General features: G+C 39.6%; 1 protein-coding gene across 1 annotated transcript in view; it reads left to right on the top strand.

The window, feature by feature from the left end:
• EFL1 (elongation factor like GTPase 1) overlaps positions 1-18,247 on the top strand; it is an 869,365-nt gene that overhangs the window by 253,361 nt on the left and 597,757 nt on the right. The window contains exon 14 of the mRNA XM_053717412.1: positions 1,285-1,463. Coding sequence (XP_053573387.1) covers positions 1,285-1,463 — 179 coding nt within the window. The remainder of the gene's footprint in view (positions 1-1,284; positions 1,464-18,247) is intronic.

The following is an 18,247-nucleotide window of genomic DNA, read 5'->3' as shown; positions in this document are numbered from 1 at the left end:
TCTCTTCCCTCCCCCACCCTCAAAAGGTCCCCTCCATCTTAAGTTCTGGCAGAAAGTCTGCCAGTACTAAAATAAAAGGCTGTGTTTTTTTTTTTTTTTAATATATATATATATATATATATATATATATATATATATATATATATATATATATATATATATATAATTTTAGGTTTTCTGCAGTGTATTATCCCCCTTTACCCCCCAACCTCCCTAACCCCCCCCCCCTACCTATTTGCCGCCATCTTAAGTACTGTCTGCCAGTACCCAGTTTGCAGAAAATTAGTCAATTTAAAAAATAAATTAATTAAAATACCCTTTTTCTGTAGTGTAGCTTCCCCCCCTTTATTACACTACCCCCTCCCAGATCCCTTTCCCTCAATGGATCCCACATAGGATCCCCCTCATTGCCCTTCCTCCCTCCTCCCTCCTTCCCCCTCACTTCCTGGTGTAACCAGCACTTCCCCTCCCTAACGTGTTGTGTGTCGTAGCGGTCCCACCCACTTTCGCCCTCCTCCAGCGATGGGCCCACCACCCGCCTCCCTCATTACACCCCCCACCCACCAACGATCGGCACCATGGCTGTGCAATGCAGAGAGGGCCACATAGTGGGGCAAGCAGAAATTGCAAGATCGTGGCAGAGAGAATCTCAAGGGCATAACGACCAGCTTCGTAGAGGGTACAGCGCTGGTCGTTAAGGGGTTAAACAACTTTCTTATCCTATTATCAATTTTTCTTCATTCTTTTGGTATCTTTATTTTAAAAAGCAGGAATGAAAGCGTTGGAACAGGACCATTTTTTCAGCACCTAGGTAGCACTTGCTGTTTGGTGGCTAAATTTGATAATAGAAGTAAATTACAAAGTTGCTCTATCTGAATCATGAAAGAAAAAAATTTGGTTTAGTATCTCTTTAAGGTTCCAGATTATCTACATTTTTGTCACTTGCCCACATAAATATATATTATATTAATATGTTTTTTAAATGCATCACTAGAAAAGGAAGAACATGCTTTAAATAATATTGATGAAAATATATATATATTTTTTTATCTAACTAAATATTAGTATTCATAATTAAATACAGTTTTAGGACCATAACTAATGGAACACGTTCTATTTTTCTGATCAGACCCATAAAACATCCTTAAATATCAGTATTTCTTAAAACCATTTTGCTTCCAGAAAGGAGTTAGGTCATATTTGTTTGCTGATAATGTGACTTTCAAACAGTCATGCATTTGATTTGTTTTAAACTGTTTATATTTCTCTATAATTTCTGTGTAGGTGATAATCAGGTGCTCACCACAGAAAAAGAAATGGTTACACAAAAGAGTGAGAAACAGGACGACGACGACAAGAGCTGTTTTATTGCTTTTGCACGAGTATTTAGTGGTGTTGCTCGTAGAGGGCAAAAGATCTTTGTTTTGGGACCAAAATATGATCCAGCTGGAGCACTACCAAAGGTAAAATGTTGTATTCCTATTTTTTTATTATTATTTTTTTATTATCGCCATAAAGCTTATTTTGTCCCTAGAAAACATATGTTTATGTAAGGTGGTGGTCATGTATTGTAGAATAAGTATTATTAAAGGGTCATTAAAGTCAAAATTTAACTTTCATGATTCAGATAGAGCATACAATTTTAAACATCTTTCCAATTTACTTCTGTTATCAAATTTGCTTAGTTCTCTTGGTATCTTTTATTAAAGAGTAAAGCTAAGTAGGCTTATAATAGATCAGGAGTGTGCAGGTGTCTTTAGTACTCTATGGCAGAAGTGTTTTGCCACATTGTATAACAAAGCCACAAATAATGTTGCAAATCACTGCTGCCATAGAGTACTAAAGAGTGACACATGCACACTCCCGAGCTCTTATGAGCCTACCTAGTTTTACTCTTCAATAAAAGATACCAAGAGAACTAAGCAAATTTGATAACAGAAGTAAATTGGAAAGTTGTTTAAAATTGTATGCTCTATCTGAATCATGAAAGTTGAATTTTGACTTTACTGTCCCTTTAAATCAACACAAACTTCCAGTGTTCTCATACTTTATTGTGGTGTAACCTGTCTGTTTAGAATATTGTGCATTCACTGGTCTTTTTTCGCTGTTATAACTTTTTTTTCTTTTTTTCTTTATAACATGTGTTGGTTTGTACAACCATTTATTATAGTCAGTGGTAAACTCATTTTTTTGATCATAGTCTCTTATATCTACAACAAAAAAGATAAATAAAACACTGAGAATTAACATGGTTCTTTCCATGTATTAATATACGGTTCAGAATTCGAGAATAATTTGCACATGCAATGTAATATAAAGAATAAAACGTTGTACAGTAGCTTAAAGGGGCATTTGTAATGTAAACTTGTCTCCCCGTCAATCTGTTCCTAATGACACATTTTATTTTATGGAGTGTATTAAAGGTGTATGAAACCCAAAGCTTTTCTTTCTTTCCAATGGCATGGAGAGTCCATGAATCCATTCCAATTACTAGTGGGAATTTAACTCCTGGCTACCAGGAGGCGGCAGAAAACACTCCAGTAGAGCTGTTAAGTGTCACTCCTATTACCCTTAATCCCCGGTCATTCTTTGCATTGAACATTGGGAGGATGTGCGAAGATGGTGTCTGAAGATATTTAATCCTTTAATGGGTACTTTTCCCTGCAAGCAAGTATTGGGGGTCAAGCTGTGTCCATGTAATTCTCTTTAGTAAGAGTAATGGTGGCTTTTAGTAGTTAGAAGACGGCGAGGTGGTCTTTGCTTAACTTCCAACACCATTGATACCCCTTTATAGAAAACCAGGTTTGGTTACTCTGTTTTTCTTTTTGTACAGGTCCCTGTCATAAGTTGGTGAATCTGTCACACCTAAGAAGCTGTTCCTGCTCTGCAGCTGGATCCACAGGTAAGTGCTCTTGCCTTCTAGGTTTGAAGGACAGCACTTTACGGGTTAATTCCTCAGTGCCCTTGAATATGGGACATAATATCCCTTTATGTATGGATTTAATTAAGGGCAGCACTGCAGGCACTGTAACGGTGTGTTGGAACATAAGGGGTTAACAATTTTTTCCCTTAGGTGGAGGCTGGTTTATAAGAATGGCTGAAGGGTGAGGGGCAGAATAGGACCAATAGTCTTTATTTGAGCCTTATTATTTCTGTGGAACATTTATCTGTATTGTAGATTAGGCACTTTTAATATTTAACTGCAGCGCATCGGAATCGCGTGTTTTTTTTGTGGCGCAGTTAGTTTTTTAAGTAGCGCTCACGTGTTGCTTAATTTGTATATCGGTTAGGGTGTCTGACGATATAGCTCGTCTTTGAGCTTTTTTCTGCCTTTGCACAAGGGACAAAAGTTCGGGAGTTTACTAGTGGGACCTCCTGGGCACCAGATCGGTAATTCTCCTCAGTTAGACTGAGGATATAGAGGTGCAGGGGTTGATTTTTTGTTAGTTATTGAAACTTTATATACTTATTTAGTTTGTTGTCTGCATTGGTCCAGTATTCTACTGGGGGTATTATATCTGATAATCTAGTTAGACTAGTTTATTTTATCATCTTTTTCATACTGATTACTGTGGAAATCTTTATTTTCATTATGGACACTGAGTCAAATTTAGCTTTAAATTTTGAAGTGTTTATATTGCTTGGAGGCTCAAATTATTCCTCCTGTGCAATTTTGTTCCACATGCTTTAATAAAAGATTATTAGGACAAGGATTGCCTTTCTGAGCCATATGTCTCTCAGGAAAATGTTGTCCGTACCATGCCTCAACTTTCTCCTCAAACGTCCCAAGCTTTAGCTCTTTCACATGCAGTGCTCTGCAGTTCCGCTCAACTGTCTATTTACCAGGAGATTTTGCTGCGCAGATAATCTGCAGCAGATCCAGAGGAAGTTAATTTTAGATTTAAGCTGGAGCACCTCTGTTTGCTCTTGAAGGAATTCTTAGCTACTTTGGAGGATTCCGACTCTACTGTTTCTGCGAATCCTAAGAAATCAAATAAACTTAACAGAGTTTTTGATGTCATACCTTCATCTGTAGAGCTATTTCCAGTTCCAGACTGTATGTCGGACATTATAGCTCAGGAATGGAAGAAACCTGGGATTCCTTTTTCTCTGTCTCCTATTTTTAAGAATGATGTTTCCTGTTGCTGATTCTGTACGTGACTCGTGGCGCACCATGTCCAAGGTAGAGGGTGCTATATCTACTCTAGCCAAGATAACAACTATCACTATTAAGGATAGCTCCTCTTTCAAGGACGCTATATATAAAAAAACTGGACGTTTTTTAAGAAAGATGTATATTCATTGAGGGTTACAATGGCAACCAGTTGCAAGTATTGCTACGGTCGCGGGAGCAACCTCTTATTGGTGCAATTCCTTGTCCGACCTAATTTCTGAGGAGACTACTATAGAGGAGATCCAGGATAGGATCAAGGCTCTAAAGCTGGTTAATACTTTTATTTGCAATGCTAGCATACATGGCTGGGAGCTAAGATTTCTAGCTTTGAAGTTCTAGCTCGTAGAGCTCTATGGCTAAAGTCTTGGTCTGTGGATGTATAATCCAAGTCCAAACTTTTGTCTTTACCTTTTAAGGGCAATACTTTATTCGGTCCTGGTCTGGCTAATTTCCGAAGTTACTGGTGGAAAGAAATCTTTCTTACCTCAGGACAAGAAGACTCAACCTATGTGTCACCAGAATTCTAATTTTTGTTCCTTTCGTAACTTCAAGGGACAAAAGTCTTTCTCTTCTTTCGATCCCGAGCAACCCAGGACTTCATGGAGGTCAAGCCAATCTTAGAACAAGAGCAAACAGTCCAAGAAGCCTTTCTCTGACTCTTAAGTCAGCATGAAGGTGTCGACCCCGATCCAGTCTGGGATCAAGAAGATGTCCCAGATCCTAGGGCGGTGGAAGTAGTTTCCCAGGGTTACAGGATAGGATTCAAGCCCTGTCCTCCAATGGGCAGATTTATCCTGTCAAGGTTATCAGCAAACCAGGTGAAGAGAGAAGCCTTCGTTAGCTGCGTAAAAGACCTATCTTCTCTGGAAGTCAAGGTTTGTATTCAAACCTCTTTGTGGTTCCCAAAAAGGAGGGAACTTTTCGACCCATATTGGACCTGAAATGTCTCAACAAATTTCTCAAGGTCCCATGTTTCAAGATGGAGACTATATGCTCCATTCTACGTTTGATTCAGGAGGGTCAGTTTATGTCTACCATAGACCTGAAGGATGCGTATATTCATGTCCCTATTCACAAGGAACATCACCAATTCCTGCGGTTTGCCTTTTCAGACAAACACTTCCATTTTGTTGCTCTTCCCTTCCCTTCGGCTTTGCCATAGCTACTCAGATCTTTACAAAGGTTCTAGGGGCCCTTTTGGCGGTGGTCAGATCACACAGGATAGCGGTGGCGCCATATCTTGGTTCAGGTGCCATTTTTTCATTTAGCAAAATCTCATACAGACACTCTCTTGTCTATTTTTGTACCCACGAATGGAAAGTAAATCTGGAAGAGTTTCGTGGTGCCAGACACCAGGGTATGCTTTTTGGAAACGATTATAGACTGTCTGTCCATGAAGATTTTTCTGACGGTCAGAAAATCCAAAATTCTTGCTTGTCATTCTCTTCAGTCCTCTATCCATCCATCAGTAGCTCAGTGTATTAAGGTAATTGGTCTAATGGTTGCTTCCTTGAACATTATTCCTTTTGCTCGTTTCCATCTGAGACCTCTACAGTTATGCATGCTCATAAAATGGAACGAGACCACTCGGATCTCTCGCAGAGCTTGTACTAGATCCCCTAAAAGGGACTCTCTATCTTGGTGGATTTCGCAGGACCATCTGTCTCAGGGTACATGCTTCCTGAAACCATCCTGGGTGATTGTGACCACAGATTTCAGCCTGTTGGGCTGGGGAGCCGTTTGGGGTTCTTTAAAGGCTCTCAGGGTCTTTGGACTCGAGAGCAGTCTTTTCTCCCCATAATCATCCTCAAGTTGAGATCTATCTTCAATGCTCTAACAGCCTGGCCTCAACTAAGTTTGGTCCAGTTTTTCAGATTCCAATCGGACATCACCACCTCGGTGGCATACATCAATCACCAAAGAGGAACTCTGAGTTCATTAGCTATGAATTAGGTGACTTGCATTCTTCAGAGGGTGAAGTTTCACATTTGTCTCCTCTCTGCCATCCACATCCCAGGGGTGGACAACTGGGAAGCAGATTTTCTGAGCAGGCAGACCTTTCATCCCGGGGAGTGGGCTCTCCATCCGTAAGTATTCACAATGATAACCCTCAGGTGGGGTGTTCCGTAGTTGGATTTGATGGCATTGCGCCTTAACGCCAAGCTTCCAAGGTACGGTTTAAGATCAAGAGATCCAAAAGCTGTTCTGATCGACGCTCTGGCGGTTCCTTGGAGCTTCAGTCTTGCAAACCTGTTCCCTCCGTTTGCTCTTTTTCCTTGAGTCATTGCTCGTATCAACAGGAGGGGGCGTTGATGATTCTAATGGCTTCTGACTGGCTTCGCAGGATCTGGTTCGCGGATCTGGTGAAGATGTCATCTCTTCCCCCTTGGAAGTTACCTTTGAGGAAGGACCTTCTACTTCAGGTTCCCTTGCTCCACCCAAATCTAGATTCTCTGAAGCTGACTGCTTGGAGATTGAACGTCTAGTCTTGGCTAGGCGTGGTTTTTCTGAGTTCATTGATACCATGCTTTATTCTCGTAAACCTGGTACTCACAAGATTTACCATAAGGTATGGCGTAAATACCTTTATTGGTGTAAATCAAAGATTTTCTCTTGGAGCAGGGTGAGGGTTCCCCCGAATTTTGTCTTTTCTTCAGGATGGCCTGGAGAAAGGTTTGTCAGTCAGCACTCTGAAGGGTCAGATTTCTGCACTGTCTATTCTTTTGCATAAACGTCTGGCAGATCTTTTGTGCAGGCTTTGGTCAGAATCAGGCCCATATTTAAACCTGCTCTTCCTCCTTGGAGCCTTAATCTTGTTCTTAAAATTCTGCAGCAGGCTCCGTTTAAGCCTATGCATACAGTTGATATTAAGTTGTTATCTTGGAAAGTTTTGTTTCTCCTTGCTATTTCTTCTGCTCTCAGAGTTTCTGAGCTTTCGGCTCTGCAGTGTGATTCCCCTTACCTTATTTTTCATGCGGATAAGACGGTTCTTCGTACTAGGTTGGGATTTCTTCCAAAGGTAATACCGGATTGCAATATCAGGAAATTGTTGTTCCCTCATTTTGTCCTAATCCTCCTCAGATGAAATGCCTGTTGTATAACCTAGATGTTGTGCGTGCTCTAAAATTTTACCTTCAAGCAACTAAAGATGTTCTGCAAACATCTGCCCTGGGTCAGAAGGTCACTTCTACTACTCTTTCTCTCTGGTTGAGAAGTGTTATCGGGTTAGCTTATGAGACAGCAGGACAACAGCCTCCTGAGAGAATTACGGCTCATTCCACTAGAGCTGTCTCTTCTTCCTTTGCTTTCAAAAACAAAGCTTCTGTGGAGCAAATCTGCAAGGCGCCACTTGGTCCTCATTGCATACCTTTTCCAAATTCTACAAATTTGATAGTTTTGCCTCGGATGAGACTTGCTTTGGGAGAAAAGTTCTTCAAGCGGTGGTGCCTTCTGTTTATGTCTGCCTGTCTTGTTCTCCCTCCCTTCCATTCTGTGTCCTCTAGCTTGGATATTGGTTCCCACTAGTAATTGGAATGGATTTGTGGACTATCCATGCCATTGGAAAGAAAACTAAAGTTATGATTTCCTAAAAAATGTCTTTCTTTCCTGGCATGGAGAGTCCACTACACGCTCTTAATTTATGTTAAGGCGGCTTTTTTGTATAAACCTCAGACAACTCTATACCCTTGTGTCATCTTCTTTTTCCATTTTCCTTCGGCCGTATGACTGGGGATTATGGGTAATAGGAGTGACACATTTGACAGCTCTGCCTGAGTGTTCTTTGCATCCTCCTGGTGGCCAGGAGTTGAATTCCCACTAGTAATTGGAATGGATTTGTGGACTCTCCATGCCAGGAAATAAATACATTTATCAAGTAAGCATACATTTTGTTTTTTTGACTCAGACAAAACATACCATTTAAAAAAATGTTTTCAATTTACTTCTATTATCAAATTTGCTTAGTTCTCAAAAAATTCTGTATTGAAGAGATACTTAGGTAGGCATCTGGAACACTACACAGCAGGAAATAGTGCTGCCATCTAGTGTTCTTGTAAATGGATGACATCTTTACAAAACTGCTGCTATATAGTGCTCCAGAAATGGTCTGGCTCCTAAGCATATGTTCCTGCTTTTCAACAAAAGATACCAAGAGAACAAAGAAAAAATGATAATAGAAGTAAATTAGAAAGTTGTTTAATATTGCATGCTCTATCTGTATTATGAAATAAAAAATGGGTTTCATATCCCTTTAAATGTTGATATAGAAACATAGCTTTTGACAGCAGATAAGAACCGTGGGCCAATAAGTCTGCCTAAAATTATGCTTATCCCAGGCCATCTTGAAGTCCCCCACAGTGTTTGTGCTTACCACCTCTAATGGAAGTTTATTCCTTTAATCAATTCCCCTTTCTGTGCTTCCATAAATTATTGAATTTGAAATTACATTGCAATATTTTATTTGAAATAGCAGCTTTTTGCCTGTTAAAATCACCCCTATATTGAACATGTTAATACTTCAGTATTGGCTACAGAAAAGCTATGTAAACAAGTAGCAAAAGCAGAAATCACCCCCCAGAGGGAAATGGGAGATAGAGCCCAGCCCATTGAAAATTGTGTTCCTGTTGCTGCTTTGAATACAAGATGCTCTTACATATATAAGACTTGCAGCCAAAAAGTATTATCTCCAACATTGAAACAAGGCCAACCGACACAACTAAGCACAATGACAAAGGAACTGGGATGCAGAAAATTGGCAGCAGGTGCTTTGGACTGAGGAGTCAAAATTTGAAATATTTGGCTGTAGCAGAAGGTAATTTTTTCACCGAAAAGCTGGACAGTGGTACAAGAATGAGTACCTGCAGGCAACAGTGGAGCATGGTGGAGTTTCCTTGCAAGTTTGGGGCTGCATTTCTGGGGATTTGGTCAGAATTAATGGTCTTCAATGCTGAAATGTAGAAGCAGATACCTATCCATCATGCAGTGCCACAGGGAGGCATCTGATTGGTCCCAAATGTATTCTGCAGCACAACAACAACCCCAGACATACAACCAAAGTTATTAAGAACTATCCTCAGCATAAAAAAGAACAAAGAGTCCTGGAAGTGATGGTACGTCCCCCACAGAGTCCTGATCTCAACATCACAGAGTCTGTCTGGGATTATATGAAGAGACAGAAGCAACTGACGCTGCCTAAATCCACAAAAGAATTGTGGTTAGTTGTCCAAGATGTTTGGAACAACTTACCTGATGCCTCAAATTGTGATTATAAAAAGACTGTGTACAGTTATAATGGAATTACATTAGAAAGTCTGTTAAAGGGATATTAAACAGTGCTCCTTTGGGAAAACTACATATATTAAATCAAAGTAAACATAAAAAGAAACAGATTGTGTAAAAAATATAGCAATCAACTTACTTGATTTCTTGAAAAATTAGCACTTATTCTCAGTGTAGCCCCAGTGTGATAAGAGTGGAGAATTTGAAAACCTAAATTTCTACTGAGCCCATCTGACTCCCTGTTATCTAGTCTATTCACTAGCCTAGAAGTTTTATGACATCAGCCTAAGATAAACCTTCCTGCAAAGGCCACTTCCTCCTTGTAGGGCTGTGACAGGAAAGGAAGTAAACGATACTGCACAAATGCAGTGTAAAAATAAATAAAAGGTAAAATTCCTTTAAATAGATGAATAATACATATTGCAATGCTTTCTATTAAAGGGGTATGAAAACCAATTTTTTTTCCTTCATGATTCTGATAGAGCATTGAATTTTAAGCTACTTTCTAATTTACACCTATTATCAATTTTTGTTTGTTCTCTTTGTATCTTTATTTGAAAAAGGCAGGAATGTAAGCTAAGGAGCCGGCTCATTTTTGCTTCAGCACCCTGGGTAACGCTTGCTGATTGGTGGCTACATTTATATCACAAGAGCAAGCTTTCATAGGCTCCAATGGGAGCCTCGTTCTGATGCCATCAGACACGGCACAGAACCTAGCACACTGCAGGGGGTAAAACGAGCAGCGTTGGGCAGCAAATTTAAAATGTATATGAATATATATCGAGCAAGTATTTCCGGATCTCCAGTTCTATAAAGATCACAAGTTCATAAAAAGAAGAAAAACCTTTATTGTAGTCAAAAATTGAAAAGCAGAAGCCATAAAAACAAGTAGGAATCCAGGCTAAGACTGTTATCCAGAACAGTATATATACATATATATTTATGTACCTATATGTGTATTTACACTTATTAACACACAATAACATATGTATATAAGCATATCAATAAATATCTACAGTTTAAAACACAGTCCCCATAGATCGCTATGTAAAGGCACTTTTCAGCCTACATCCCCCCAACCCCTTATAACTGCTTTGTGCAGTTATTTTTGATAATTAGATGCTCATTTTTTTTTATTTTTTTTTTTATTAATAAATGAACTGTACATATTTTGGGGGACATTTTTTTTATTTACCAGAGATCTGATCTCTGGTTAATGAATTCTAACCACTTATAATGGCTGGTTATTTAGAGTACACCCATAAATGGGCAAATTTGCCCCTTTATGAGCTTATTTTAAAATAGCGTTTCACTTGTAATCTTTCCCCAAAATATCTTAAATTCAGCAAAACTGAATGACATCTTGAAGCTTCTAGTCTTTAAAGTTTTTGGTTACTGTCAAACAAAGGGATGATAGAACTGCGGTGTATTTTTTTACATACTTATGTATTTTTAAATCGAACTTCTGGAATGGGAGAGCCATTAAAACTGGAGAATTAACATTCCATTTGGTAAGATCCATCTTTTGCTGGTGAAGCCACAGTTTATTCCAAGAGCTGCTCAAGGGAAGAAAGAAAAGACAGAAGTAGTGCAATTATTTTGTGTCTTTAAAGGGACAGTAAAGACCTTGTAATTGCAATGCTTTTTTGTTGTTTTGATATTGAATAACAGATCAGTCAAGTCTAAACATTTTTAAAACCAAATGAACATCTTCTTTGCTGCATTTATTTTTCAGTAGCCAAACTCCTCCCACCACTTGCCTCAGTTGAAGGAGCCAATCTGGGCTTAAGACGGCAGATAACAAGGCTAGCCGTAGTATATTTCTAGTATAATGTGCATTGTTTTGCAGAAGTTATCTGTTAAAGCCAGTTAGGAAAAGATATGTAGCAGGGTTAGCTTTGAGAAGTCTGTCGGGTGCTTTTTAAGTCTGAGAAATAGAAAATTATAATTTTCAGAGCAAAAACATGAAAATGGTGCAAAATAAAAAATGAAAGCATGTTGCAAAGTTCTTTTGTTATGCATAACTAAACCTTTTTTTTATTAAAATCTCAAGGTGTTTACTGCCCCTAAGTAGATATTTTATTCACCCTAAATACTAAACATTGAGGGTATAGCCCCACAGTCTTGGTTCTTAAGGATCCCTAACCCTATTAGACACACAAACTTAGTAATCATTTCAGCAAATTTGTCTGATTATATTGGATTTAAAATATCGTATAATGGGTCACTTAAAGTATTGGTGGATAAAAGCCAAGGCTATGTAAGCATTTGCTTCCTGTTATGCTTTTTACTCCTATGGTTATAATGTGTCTGTTTAAACGTGCTCCCTGCCTAGCACCTAAAATGCTTGCATTTTATTTATATTTTTGTATACCTCTGTATAAGGCATTTCCTTCCTAAGATAAGGAGAGTCCATGGCTTAATTCCTTACTGTTGGGAAATACAACACCTGGCCACCAGGAGGAGGCAATGACACCCCAGCTAAAGGCTTAAAGGGACACTAAACCCAAATATTTTCTTTAATTCAGTTAATTTCAATTAATTCAGATAGGGCATGCAATTTTAAGCAATTGTCTAATTTACTCCTATTATCAATTTTTCTTCGTTTTCTTGCTATCTTTATTTAAAAAGCAGGAATGTGATGCATAGGAGCCGGCCCATCACAAAATTGGGGCTGTTTTTTTTTTACCAAAACCCTTGTCAAACCTATGCATGGTGGGTATAGGTGTACTCGGGGTGCCTTGCAAAAAACAACCTGGAGTGTTTTTTTGCAATAACTTACAACAGTTTCGCCTTAATCATAGTCAAAAAGCAATGTGTGTAAAAATGAAAATTGAAAACCACCATACACTTTCTCCAATTTTTTTGGCTAAAACGGTGGCTTCAAAGGCATCAAAGCACACCATATACAATACCTTGGGGTGTCAACATTTCAAAAATATACACTTTAATGGCAATAAATAAAACTGGGGTATGCGATAGGCCCCAAACTAAAGACAGGCCTATCAGAAGAAATACTCTCACTTTTAATAACTAAAATTACAAGTCATAAAATTGTAACATAACGTTCCCGAAATCCTGGCAAACCTATGCATGGGGGCATAGGTGTACTCAGGAGGTCTTGCAGAAAACAACCTGGAGTGTTTTTTTTTTTCAATAACTTACAACAGGCTCTCCTAAATCATAGCCAAAAAGCAATGTGTGTGTAAAAATACCACCACACACTTTCTCCAATTTGTTTGGCTAAAACAGTTGCATCAAAGGCATCAAAACACCCTATATACAATACCTTGGGGTCTCAACTTCTGAAATATATGCACGTTCATGGTGAGCAAATAAATTGGGTTATGTAAAAAAGCCCCCCAAAAGAAGATAGTCAAAGAAGATATGTTTAATTTGAAAAAAATCACAAACACGTCAGAAGTTTGGCATTGCAAACTCCAACCAACCCAACAAACCTATGCATATGGTATCACTGTATTCAGGAGATATTGGGGTGTTCTTTGGCAGTATCACATAACAGGAACTGAGAATCCATGCCTAAAGTACAAATTGTGTGAAAAATAACACAAAAAATGACTACCCAAAAGTTTGACAAAGTCTGATGGTTGAATTAGTGCATGGAAAGTATTAAAATACCTTCATTTCAAATACCCTAGGGTATCTACTTTTCAAAAATATTTGGTTAAATGTCTTAAATTACATTGGCTGGCTTCAGAAATGACCTACATAGGACATGGGTGCATGATGACAGATGTGAAAATTCCAAGTTGGAAAACTGGAATGTGCCCCCTAAAAATAAGGCCTTTTAGCTCCCTGAGAACCCAACTATTCATGGGTGATATCACTGTACTCAGGAGATGTTGTTGAACACATACTGATGTGGGTTTTTTTTTTTGCAATAACACATAACAGGAACTAAGAATTCATGACTAAAGTATAGAGGTTGTGAAAAATAACACAAAATAATGACTACCCAAAAGTTTGACAAAGACTGGTGGTTGAATTAGTTATGGATAGTGTAAAATACCAGCATTTGAAATACCCTAGGGTGTCTACTTTTCAAAAATATATGGTTTGATGGGGGTAAATTACATTGGCTGACTTCAGAAATTACCCAAATAGGACATGGGTGCATGATGACAGATGTGAAAATTCCAAGTTGGAAAACTGGAATGCGCCCCCTAAAAATAAGGCGGCCTTATAGCCCCCTGAGAACCCAACAAACCTATTCATGGGTGGTATCACTGTACTCAGGAGATTTTGTTGAACACATATTGAGGTGTTTTTTTTTTGCAGTAACACATAACAGGAACTAAGAATCCATGCCTAAAGTACAACGTGTGTAAAAAATAACACAAAATAATGACTACCCAAATGTTTGACAAAGACTGGTGGTTGAATTAGTGCATGAAAAGTGTTAAGATACCAGCATTTGAAATACCCTAGGGTGTCTACTTTTCAAAAATATATGGTTTGATGGGGGTAAATTACATTGGCCGGCTTCAGAAATTACCCAAATAAGACATGGGTGCATGATGACAAATGTGAAAATTCCAAATTGAAAAACTGGAATGCGCCCCCTAAAAATAAAGCCTTTTAGCCCCCAAGAGAACCCAACACACCTATACATGGGTGGTATCACTGTACTCACTGAAGATGTTGCTGAACACATATTAATGTGTTTTTTGGAGTAATCCTTACCATTCTCAGTAACTGTATTCTTACATTACTATTTTGTCAAAAAAAATCACCATTTTTTTTTCTTTCAAACTTTGGCATAGATTGGTGGTAAAATGGTTGCATGAAAAGAGTCAAAAATACCCCAAGTTTTAATACCTTAGGTTGTCTTCTTTTAAAAAATATATACATGTAAAAGGTTAGTCAGGAAATCGGCGATTCCTGACAGATATCAGTGTTCCAATGTAACTATCGCTAATTTTGAGAAAAAAAAATTGGTTTTGAAATAACAAAGTGCTACTTGTACTTAATTCCCTATAACTTGCAAAAAAAGCAAAGAACATGTAAACATTGGGTATTTCTAAACTCAGGACAAAATTTAGAAACTATTAAGCATGGTAGTTGTAAAAGTGTAACAGATTTTGGGGATCAAAGTTAGAAAAAGTATGTTTTTTTTCTATTTTTTCCTCATATTTTATATGGTTTTTTTTTATAGTAAATTATAAGATACGGTAAAAATAATGTTGTCTTTATAAAGTTAATTTAATGGCTAGAAAAACAGTATATAATATGTGTGGGTACAGTAAATGAGTAAGAAGAAATTTACAGCTAAACACAAACACCGCAGAAATGTAAAAATAGCCTTGGTCCCAAACGGTAAGAAAATGGAAAAGTGCTGTGGTCCTTAAGGGGTTGAGTCTGGAGATGCAGGGAAAGTTTTTCTGCGAAACCATCTAGACTACTGATAACAGCTCCTAAGCAATCAGTGTTGACGAGTTTCACTGCCTGCTTTCACTCACTCAAGTCCATGTCAGGAGCGCTGCTATAAGACTGTCACAAATGAGAGGCTGTGTTCTGTTCCACAGCATGGATCTTGGAGGCAAGATCATTTAAATTTTTACACAAAAAATGCTATAACAGGGTCACAGTGTGGCTCCTTTATACCTTGATAGGATCCAGGGTTAATATCCTCTGAAGGGGGTTTATTGAACAGTTGGGGTTAATTAATCAGTGTATTAATTATTTACATGCTGCTTTGTGTGATTTTTTTTCCTGGGCTGTGATAGACTGTCTGTTTTTGGCTGGAACAAACAGGTTTCACTTTTAAGTTTCACTTTCGTTTTTGAAAGTGTTGCACAGCTCCTATTACTTGCTATACTTGTAATAACAGGGTAAGTACTGTCTTGTACTCCATGTGACCAGGTGTTGTCTTTGTTCATTTCCTCCATTCCGGCTGAGACTTGAACCTGAGGAGAGCGTTTCCTCTGTTAACTGTCTGGGTCTAGGAGGTGGTGAGTGACGTAGCCATTGGGAGTATAAATGTGCAGTTTTCTATAATAAAAAATGTTTTTTATTTGTGTCATTTTGTGGGTATAACCTGAGCTATGGAGGACTCTGACATGTTAGAAGGTACTCCTTCTGTACTAAATCATACCTGTTTATATTGTGAGGAGGCAGTGGTTTTCTCGCCCACTCAATTATGTTCCACGTGCCTTAATACCGGTATAAAGTCTAAGAAGGGAGATAAGGCTTCTAAGGCTCTTAGTCCCTCTGAGCTATCTACCTCTCAGGACTCAGTGTCCCGTGAGATTACTACCCTTGCTACATTATCTACTCCACATGCAGTTCACCGTAGCACATCTAATCCTCCGTGCCGCGCAGTTACAAATGGCGGTGTCAGTGGCCCTCAGTGCATTACCTCACTCTAACAAACGCAAAATAAAGGTTAAACATAGCTCTCCTGACCCGGAGTCATCTAAATATTTATTGGATTTAGCTATTATGTCTCAGTTATCCGATGATGAGTTAACCTCTGTAGCTTCAGAGGGTGAACTTTCTGGGTCGGAGTCCTTAGCGTCTAAGCCTCCTGCTGCGGAGGAACCGTCCTTTAGATTTAAAATTGAGCACTTGCGTTTTTTATTAAAGGAGGTTCTGTCTACGTTAGAGGCTTTGCGGTCCTAGCCCGTCGGGCACTCTGGTCAAAGTCTTGGTCTGCGGATATGACGTCTAAGTCCAGACTTCTTTCTCTTCCCTTTAAGGGAAAGATTTTATTTGGTCCAGGCCTGGACTCCATTATTTCTACGGTTACCGGAGGCAAGGGTGCCTTCCTACTGCAAGATAAGAACAAGTCTAATGGACGACAATCTTCTAATTTTCCTTATGTCAAATCCCAACAACAACAATCCTCCTTCAAGCCTGAGCAACCCAAGAGTACTTGGAAGCTGGCTCAGTCTTGGAATAAATCCAAGCAGAATAAGAAGCCAGCTGAAAACAAATCGGCATGAAGGGGCAGCCCCCTGATTCGAGAATGGATCATGTAGGGGGCAGACTATCTCTTTTTTCAGACGCCTGGTTCAAGGATGTACAAGATCCGTCATTCCTGGAGGTGGTATCTCAGGGATACAATATAGGCTTCAAATCTTATCCGCCAAGGGGCAGATTCATTCTCTCGAATCTGTCTACAAGACCAGTAAAGAGGGATGCCTTTCTAGGGTGCGTTCGGGATCTATCCTTCTTAGGAGTTGTTGTCCCAGTGCCTATAGAATAAAGAGGTTTGGGGTTTTATTCAAACCTTTTCGTGGTCCCAAAGAAGGAGGGAATTTTCTGCCCAATTCTGGACCTAAAGTGCTTAAACAAATCTCTTAGTGTCCCTTCCTTCAAGATGGAGACGATAAGGTATATCCTTCCTTTAATTCAGGAAGGCCAGTTTATGACCACTATAGATCTAAAGGACACTTACCTTCATGTTCCAAACCATAGGGAACACTTTTAGTTCCTGAGGTTTGCATTCCTGCACCAGCACTTCCAGTTCTTTGCCCTTCCATTTGGCCTAGCTACTGCTCCAAGAATCTTTACCAAGGTTCTGGGGGCTCTTCTAGCCATTGCCAGAACTCAGGGTATTGCAGTAGCCCCATACTTGGACAATATTCTGGTGCAAGCACCATCCTTTTGTCTTCTTCGATCACATGGATGAAAAATAAACTTGGAAAAGAGTTTTGCCAGGTTCCGTCTCAGACCTTTACAACTGTGCATGCTTAGGCAGTGGAATGGCTATCACTCAGATCTGTCTCAACAGATTATATAAGACAGCCGGTCGAGAGAATCGCTCTCTCAGTGGCTCTGTCCAGATTATCTTTCCCAAGGGACGTGCTTCTTAAGACCATCCGGGGAGATTGTGCCTACAGACTCAAGCCTATCTGGATGGGGAGCTGTTTGGGGTGCCAGGAAGGCACAGGGGTTGTGGACTCAGGAGGAGTCCTCCCTCCCGATCAATATTTTGGAACTACGGGCAATCCTCAAGGCCTTGAAGGCTTGGCCACTTCTGGGTTCGTTCCAGTTTATCAGATTCCGATCAGACAATATAACCTTGGTGGCTTACATCAACTCTCAGGGGGGATCGAGAAGTTCCTTGGCAATGAAGGAAGTATCTCAGATTCTGGAGTGGGCAGAGACCCACAGCTGATCGCTGTTAGAGATCCACATTCCGGGTGTGGACAACTGGGAGGCGGATTTTCTCAGCAGGCAATCCTTCCATCCAGGGGAATGGTCTCTTCATCCCAAGGTGTTTGCAGAGATATGCAGGAAGTGGGGGACGCCGGAGATAGATCTCATGGCGTCCCGTCTCAATACCAAGCTACCCAGGTACGGGTTGAGGTCGAGGGATCCCCAAGTGGATCTAATAGATGCACTAGCAGTGCCCTGGCATTTCAAACTTAGATATCTTTTTCCTCCATTAGCGCTTCTTCCCTGAGTGGTGGCCCGCATTGAGCAGGAGCGGGTATCCGTTATCCTGATTGCTCCACCATGGCCTCGAAGGACGTGGTTCATGGATCTAGTGGGAATGTCCTCATCTCCTCCGTGGAAGTTACCTTGTCGCAGAGACCATATGATACAAGGTCCATTTGTTCCTCAAAAACGCTTAGTCTTAGCCAGGAGAGGTTTCTTTTAGAGTGTCATTGATACTCTTATTCAAGCTTGTAAACCAGTTACTCTGCGTATCTACCACAAGGTGTGGAGGACCTACTTGCTCTGGTGTGAAGAGTGTGGTTTTTCCTGGCACAGAGTTAAGGTTGCCAGGATCTTATCTTTTCTCAAGGATGGGCTGGAGAAGGGCCT

This window comes from Bombina bombina, chromosome 6 (genome assembly GCF_027579735.1).
Source record: "Bombina bombina isolate aBomBom1 chromosome 6, aBomBom1.pri, whole genome shotgun sequence".
NCBI lineage: Eukaryota > Metazoa > Chordata > Amphibia > Anura > Bombinatoridae > Bombina > Bombina bombina.
Note: the sequence above shows the minus strand (reverse complement) of the source record. Positions and strands in the feature narration are given on the sequence as shown.